Source organism: Myotis brandtii, unplaced genomic scaffold (genome assembly GCF_000412655.1).
Source record: "Myotis brandtii unplaced genomic scaffold, ASM41265v1 scaffold134, whole genome shotgun sequence".
In the NCBI taxonomy this organism is placed as follows: Eukaryota; Metazoa; Chordata; class Mammalia; order Chiroptera; family Vespertilionidae; genus Myotis; species Myotis brandtii.
Genome location: NW_005354756.1, coordinates 2,223,212 through 2,231,233, shown reverse-complemented (window position 1 = coordinate 2,231,233; position 8,022 = coordinate 2,223,212). Strand labels below are relative to the sequence as shown.

Sequence of the window (8,022 nt, the reverse complement as noted above, 5' to 3'; positions counted from 1 at the left end):
TTTGGAGAGTGAAAAGGGCCCTCCACCTATTCACTCTGGCTTTCTGGGCCAGGATCTGTCCCTGCCTTAGAACCCCTGCTGTGCACGGCCTAAGCAGGGAGAAGCGGCCCAGCCATCCTGGTCACTGGAGTTCTCCTGGAGGAGGCCCTCCCTCCTTTCCGGGCCTGACTGGGCCACTCTCCCCCTCTGGACCAGGATTCTGGTCAGCTGCCACTCCAGGAGGATGTCCAAGAACCACCAGGAGGGGAGGCCAGAGGTAGAGGGTCAGCAGTGTATGGGTGTGTGTGTGGGCAGGCTTTCCTGGGCCCCAGCCAAGATGGTAGAAGAAGAAGTGGCTTTTCCCAGCCTCCCAGCACTGCTGTTGCCAGGGAAACGGGGCACCTGGAGGCTGTGGCTATCTTCCCCCACAGTGGGGACCCAGGCGCACAGTCAGACACACACAGCGGGGAGAATACAACTTGGGTTTATTCAGGCGGTTTCCTTCCCATTTGGGTGCCGAGTGAGGGGCAGTGGGGGTGGGGATGCAGAACCTTTGGTTTCTAGGAACATTACTGATTGGCGACATTGTCTAGGACCTTTGGGCTGCCAGGATGACCCTCTGACCCATGGAGATGGTGACGAAGGGGCTGCAGTGTCTAGTTGGCCCTGTCCTCTCCAGGAATTAAGGCACAGATGGCTGAGAACATTTCGACTCATGATAGAAATAAAGACTGAGGGTGGCAGGTCACTCAGGGGGCTCTGGCTGGAGCAGCGGCATGCAGACTCATGGATGTCAGCGTGCCATCCAGTCCTGTGTGCGGAGCACATTGTCTGCACATATTACACCCTCCACAAACAGCTGCGAGTCCCCATCCTACTCCTGTGCCCAGACACTCGGTGGGCCTTTTCCCAATCTTTCTCCTTTTGCAAGAACTGGGCCTATTGATGGAGCTGACGAAAGATGCCCTTTCTTCTTGGTCCTGGCATCCTGTGTGCAGGAAGTAGGCACCCATCTCAGTTCCCTGAACAGGTGGGAGGTGGAGGGGCTCACTGGGCTGCAGCCTGGGAGTGGCCGCTGAGCCCGGTGGGGCTGCGCAAGAACTGCTTTAACAAAGGGGAGGCTTGGAGCCCGAGGTGGGGACCTGGGCCCCCGGGGGGCCCTGCCTGCTCTGTGACCATGGTGGAGGATGTGATGAGGGAGTTCTGGCACTGGCCCGCCTCCTTGTACTGCTCAGTCACAGTTCTCATGGCTGCACAGCGCTGGGAGCCCCCAGGCCCCGTCTGGAGCTCCAGAGCGTTCTTCTGCCGCTCTCTGGGCAGGGTGCTGGCGGAGGCAAGGGCAGGCTCGGGCTGTCCGGAGCACTGGGTGACCTCTTTTTCCCCAGCCTTGTCCCAGACACCTTTCTGGTGGAGCAGGGCCTGGCTCACATCCTGGGCCAGGTGTGTGCTTTTCACTGAGACATCTGGGCTGCCCCCAGGGCTGGGAGCCTCTGGAAGCTTCCTTGTGGCTGACTTAATGGAGATGAAGGTTGGGGAGGAGGGTGCATCTCTGCTAGAAGGCAAGACTGGAGGGAGGCCTGAATCTTCTCTCAATGTCTCCAGCTTCCTGGTGGAAGGGGCGTGTGAGACTGCTGGACCTCTGGTCTCCGTGTGACTTTTGACCTTGGCTTGACTCTGGACCTCAGTATGGCATGTAACCTCGGTTTGGCTCTTGATTGCAGTTTGACCCCTGACCTCCTCGCCTGAGCAGTTGGGCCTGGCTCTACTGCTGTCCATGACACTGACCTTGTAGGCACTGTGGTCCCTTGGGGGGCCTTGGGAATAGCCCCTGGTGTTAGCCTCAGGCTGGAGGCTAGACATGGAGCTGAGGGCCTTGTGCACAGCTTCCTCGATGTCCAGCAGCCTGGCCAGGGTCTGTTCCTTCAGCTGAGCAACCTCCATGCTGACTCTTGTCAGCTCCCCAAAGGCCTGCTCCACTGAGACCTCAGGCTTATGGGGGGCAGCAGGAGCCTGAAGGGCCCCTCCTAGCTGGGGCACAACCTCAAAGATTCTCCTCAGGGCCCCCACGTCCACACTGCTCGCAGCCTCCTTCTCCAGGGCTTGCACCTGGCTCAGGAGGCCCTGGAGCTCTTGCTGGCTTCTCTGCCGAGTCTCAGAGCTCTTAGGAGCCTCTTGCTGGGAACCTTCCATTGGCTTTTCTCCTGGGGTGCTGGGACCCTGCTGTGGTGAGGTGGGGTCACTGCTGAGAGCTGAGAGCTTGGCGGGCTCAGGGCTCTGGACATTACTGCCCATAGCCTGACTCTTGGTCGGCCCAGGGGCCATGGTGCTGGGGCCATGCTGAGGGCCAGGCCGAGGCGTGGCTGCCTCTGTCTCATCTTGTTTGTATTTTCCTTGGGAGAAGCTGGGAGATAGAGCTGAGGGCTTGGGCAGCCTCTGAGGAGGGGGTATCTGGCTTAGGTGTGCAGGTTTGGGGGGAAGCTGGGGCTTCTTCCTTGGAGGGATGGTGGGCTCCAGTTTTGGGGTCTTTGTCTGTGACTCCCCAGGGCTTCTTTGGCCGGCAGGGCTGCTCTGGGAGTGGAGAAGGGGGTCCTGCAGGGGCTCAGAGGCCTTCGGGCTGGAGTCCTCATCATGGTGGGCTTGGGGTGGGAAGTCAGGTCCTGTCACAGCAGCTGGGAGAGGAGGAGGAGGAACAGAGGCATTATGGGAATGCAGGCTGGCACCTGCAGCCTGAGGCCCAGAGGTCAGAGTGTAATGGGCTAAAGAGGCAGCCTTCAGGGTGGTCTCTGCAGCTTGGAGGCTCCCTGGGCCGACTCCGGCCATGGCTTTCTCTGGAGGCCCCCAGGCTCTCTGTGTGCAGGCCCCAGGTTCTTCCCGGCTTTGCCCAAGACTCTGACCTGGGCATTCCTGGAGTGGGCTGGAAGCCTGGGCCAAGAGGGCAGTCTCCCTGCCCCTTGGTGGGTGTTCCCTCTCAGAGGGCTGAACACCTCCAGGTAGGTCACAGGTCCTCACGGGGTTAGCAGTGTAGATGCCGTCCTGAGCAGTCACCCGCCCCCGAGGCAGCCCAGTGGGCAGTACTTTCTGTTCCCCACTGACCTTTCTGGGGGTTGCTGGGATCCTGGGGTCACCTCCAGCCATAGGCCTGGTGTTGCTTTGAGCAGTCCCAGTGGCAGCGGCCGGAGCTTGAAGAAGACCATCCTGGAAGGGTCTGGAGGCAGCTCCAGGGGCGACTCCCTGCTTGTGCTTGTTCAGCACTTGCTGGTGCAGGCTTTGGGCCTCCGCTGTCGCCACCCGAAGACTCTGCATGGCGGCCTGGAGGTCTGCTGCCCCAGGCCCTGGTGATGTAGTCGAGGCTCCTTCCGACTTTCCCAAAGCTTCCATCCCTTTATGCCCAGTGCAATTGTCTTCTTGCTTTTCTTTGCCAGCCAAAAGGCTTGCCTTTGCAATGGTCCGTGGGGGACAAGGGTTGGCCCCTGGGCCTCTCAGGTGCTCTATCTCCATGCTGGGGTCCAGTGGGGGAACATGAATGATGTTCTCAGTTGCAGGCAGCCTCTGGGCCTCCTCGCTGGCTGGCACTGGACCTGGGTCAGCCGGTGGCTCCCACCGCAGGCTGTGCAGGCCGCTCAGGTCTCCTTTGTCTATGCAGCTGGCCAGCAGCTGCACACTGCTCCTCTCGGGGGCCCTGCTGGTGAGCCAGGGCTGCAGGGAGTAGGCAGTCAGTGAGACCAGGCCCTGCTCTGTCTCCTGCATCACCAGCCCAGTCCTTGCCACTGAGGTGCCCAAGCCACAAGCTAGCAACTGCTGGAACTCTAGGTCCAGATCTTCAACATTCCCGCTGGCCCCTGGAAGCCTCATGGGCTTGAGCCGGAGATGGCCCGCGGGGTCCTCCTGAACCAGCAGCCCCTGCTGGTCCACGTCTGGCCGGTTCAGCACTTGGCGGACAATCCTGGGAAGCTCGCCAGACACCAGCTCCTCCTTCCGTATGTGGGGGGCCCCCTGTCCTGGGCCCGGGAGCATGTACTTGGCAAGGCAGAGCTCCCCTGGCCCTCGGGCCTCCATGAGGATGCCTCCATGGTGCAGGATGCCAGGTGTGGCATGCAGAGTCCTCAGGGTCCCCTGGGTTGCAGTCTCCTGCCTCTCGGGCACCGAACCTGACAGGCCCACTGGCTGCTCTTCCTGGAGGCCGTCCCCACGGATGCTCTCAGCTGCCAGGGAGCCCATGGGGCAATTCTCAAAGAGCCAGGTGAACTTGTGCACAGAGCCCACAGGGATGGGCTCAGGGATTGCCCTTGACCCCTGGTCTTCCCTCTTGCCTGCGTCCTGGGCCTGGAAAACCTCCTTCTGACGAGACACCTGCCCTGAAGGAATCTCCACTCGGCTGCAGTATCGCACAGGCCCTCTTCCACAGGGACGGCCTGACGCCTGCAGAGGCTCCGTCTCAAAGACATGTCTGTCTGTCTGTCCTTTTCCAGCCCGGACCTGGCTAACCTGCAGGTGTTGGTCCCTGGAGCCTTCTGGCCTGTCCAGGGGTTGGGGCACGAACATCCAGGTGCAGGACTGTGCCTCAGCCTTAGCTGTGGGATCTGGGACCTCTGACCCCTGCTTCTCTGCCAACTCACTCATTGGGAACGTCTCAAATAACCACCGGATGGTCTGCACGTCACCCTTGAGGGGTGCCTCAGGCTGGGGCCCGGCCTGATTCCTTCCTTCTGCTTCCTGTCGTTCCTGCTGCTCCCGCTGATGGATTACTTCCAGGGGCTGGGTCTCAAAGAGCCACCGGGCAGTGCGCACGTCTCCAGCTACCACTTCCTGCCGGGTGATGCCCCGTACCACGTCGACGGTACTGGGGTTTCGGCCCAGCTGGTCTAGAGGCTGTGTCTCAAACATCCACCTGTAGCCCTGCACATCACCTCCGACTACTTGCTCTCTGCTGACAGAGGTCAGGGCATGGAGGTGGCCTTTGCCATCCTGCATGGCATACACTGGGGACCCTGTGTCCTGGGACTGCCCAGCAGAATCGGTTCCTTCCACTTCGCTCACATTTCTGGGGGGGGAAGGCTCACCCTGCCCGATGCTGTCCAGGGGAAGGGTCTCAAACAGGTTCTTGAAAGTCTTCACGTCCCCCTTAACCCCCTCCTTCTGGGGGGCAGTTGGAGAGAGGGATAGTGCTGAGAAGCTATCACTGGATAGATGCGCACACATGAGCCCCTCTCCCTTCCCGGGACCCACCCGCTGCAGGTGACCCACTTGGACCTTGTCTCTGGGAGTGTCCAGGGGCTTCATCTCAAATAGCCACAGGGTGGAGCGGACGTCACCAGGGACGACCTCCTCTTTGGGCGGGGCCTCTGCCCCAGCCTCCTCTTCCCCCTTTAGAGTGTCTAGCGCCCGAGTCTCAAACAGATGCCGCTGCTGCTGAACATCTGGACCAGGAGGGAGAAGGTCTGGGGATGGTTGGAAGTCCTTCTCGTCCACCAGGATCTCCCGGATGGCATCCAGGGGCTGTGTCTCAAAGATCCAGCGAGTCGAGCTGACATCCGGCCGGGCCCCCTCCTCCAGGGAGATCCCCCGGATCACCCGAACCTGGCTGGGGTCCCGGTTAATGGCATCCAGAGGTTGGGTCTCAAAGAGCCAACGAGCTGTCCTCACCGCATTGCTTTGGATCTCCTCCCGGCATACGGCCTTGACCTCGTGGATGGCGCCTTCTGCATCCTGGATGGCACATAGCGGCTCCGTTTGGAACAGCTTCACGGTCTTCTTCACATCGCCTTTCAGCTCCTGGATCTCCGAGCGCAGCTCCAAGGGACTCTGCTCCTGGATGGAGGGACGGGAGCCCAGGCGGTCCAGCGGCCGAGTCTCAAAGAGCATCCTGGTACCCTGGACATCTCCGCTGGCTGCAGGCTCCTTCACTGTTGCCTCCGGTGCCTCGGTCTGACCCGTCAGCTCAGCCAGCGGCTTTGTCTCAAACAGCCGGCGGGCTGCACGAACGTCCGCTCCAGATGGCGGAGGTCCGGCTGGCTCCTGGTCTATGCTGTTGGCAAAGGAGCCTTCCTCAAACTTGCGGGAAGTGGCCTGGACGTCACCGCTGGGCACCGGCTCCTTGGCAGCTGGCTTCTCGTGGTCCCCAATGGCGTCCAGCCGCCAGTTCTCGAAGATCCAGCGCATGCACTGGACGTCACCCTCGGTGGGCTCCTCAGAACCCAGGACCTCAGCCAGGTCCTCAGCCACGGCCTCGGCCAGGTTCTTGCGGAGCTCAGGGTGGATGTGCCTGTAGAGGCGGCGGAGCTCGTTGGCTTGCCGCTGCTGGTGGAACTTGGAGAAGGACTCCTTGGGTGGTGGCAGCGGCAGATCCTCCAGGGCTGGCGGCGGCGGGAGGGGCAGGTCCTCTGAGGTGGCCATCGGGATGGTGGGTGCGGGGGCCACCTGCATCTGGGTGTTGGACATCCTTCTGAAGAGAAGGGCAGTGATGAGGATGGGCTGGGGCCTTAGGTGGGAGGGGGGCTGGCTGCTGGGAGAAATGGGAGGGAGCAGGACGCAGGGTCAGCGTAGGGCTGTGGTGACATGGCCTCTCCAGACTTCACTTGGGTCTCACTCTGCCACCTGCATGCTTGGTGTGTTACAAATCTTAAACTTAGGGCATATGGACCCATCTACCAAGGTGGGTCCAGGCTTCCCAAGAATCAATCACCCGAGCAAGCAAGACATTGCTGGCCATGAAGCTCTGTCCTTCAGCCCCACAAAGGGTGTTCAGACCTCCAGCTGGCAAACTGGACAGGCCCCATCCTCACCTTCCTTTACCAAAATCAGTTTTCCCCGGTGGAGTCCCAGGTGAGTGGCCTGAGGAAATCCTGTTTATGGGATCCCAGGAAGGGAGAGGCAGGTCCCTAAACAAGAGCCTAGGTATTTCCCATAGAGAAGAAATTCTCTTCCATAACACCAGAGGGCGCGCTTGCCACTTTCACTGAGAGTCTTGCCCAACTTCTACCTAGGCTTTCAACTCACTGCCCATCCTTTCCCAGGCCCAGGGGGCCCACAGCCCATGTAGAGGCTCACCAGGTATCTCATGGGTAGGCAGAGCCAGATCCTGAGTCCCAGGTAGGGGTTTCTGTGCTATACCCAAGACTTAGAGGTCTGAGCTAGGGGGATCTCGAGGGTCTTCAGGCCCAACCATTCATAATTAAAGAATAGGAAATTGAGGCCCAGAAGGGATCAAATCTTGGTGAATGAATAACAGGAAGTGCTGGCCTGGGGTTCCTGGACCCTTTTGGGGTCTGGCTCCCAAGAGATTAAGAGGGTAGGGGGTGTAAAACTTTCCTATCGGTTGTAGTGCCCCTCTGTTCCCCAGCAGACACCCCTAGGAGAGTGAGGGTGACACCTACAGGGGAGGTGGGCAGTGGGACCCTCTGCAGAGACAGTCCTGCCCCTTGCTCATGGAGACTCAGTACCAACTGTGTGCAATGAGCCCGAATCCAGCTCCGTGGTCCTCTCCTTTCTCCGCCTAGGTCAATCAGGTTTCACCGTGGCGTTTCCTCCTCCCAGCTCACCCCTGCCCCCCTCCATGGCCTCCCACCCCTCAAGCCCTTCTCTGGTCTTTGTCCTCTGTGTCTTATCTGTATTGTGACAGGTGTGCTAACAGTCCCCAGAGGCCCGTATGAAAAGAATGAGAAGCATGTGCCCCTCCTGCTGCCCCTGACCCATGGCTCTGCTCCACACTCGATGCTAAATATAGCTGAGGTCCTGGACTCAGCACGGCAGCCCTGGGCTCCAGACGGAGGCTCAGGTTCAACCAGTGGGACCCTGGGGATCTTGGCCCATCTCATCCCCTTATCTTGCCTGGGATCCCTGCCCCTGCCCCCTTAGCTGGTGTTAGGCCCCTGGCCTGCAGGCTGACCAGTGCTGGGGCCTGAAATTCTTCATGGACAAAGGAGCATGGGGCTGATTGGAAGTTCAGGGACAGTGGCCACAGGTGGGGGCAAGGTTTCCTCTTCACGGCTATCTCGGGGGGGGGGGGGGGGGGGGGGCGCCCTTTCCCCCCCCCCCCCCCCCCTT

The 8,022-nt window shown here is 60.5% G+C and overlaps 1 protein-coding gene across 4 annotated transcripts in view; it reads right to left on the bottom strand.

Moving 5' to 3' along the window:
• Nucleotides 1–447: 447 nt before the first annotated feature.
• XIRP1 (xin actin binding repeat containing 1) overlaps nucleotides 448–8,022 on the bottom strand; it is a 9,342-nt gene continuing 1,767 nt past the window's right edge. The window contains exon 2 of one of the 4 annotated variants that reach the window (XM_014534918.1): nucleotides 448–6,481. In XM_014534918.1, the coding sequence (XP_014390404.1) occupies nucleotides 1,027–6,417 (5,391 nt within the window). In that variant the 5' untranslated portion in view covers nucleotides 6,418–6,481 and the 3' untranslated portion in view covers nucleotides 448–1,026. The remainder of the gene's footprint in view (nucleotides 6,482–8,022) is intronic. The other 3 variants (XM_014534919.1, XM_014534920.1, XM_005860421.2) reach the window with 3 other exon arrangements.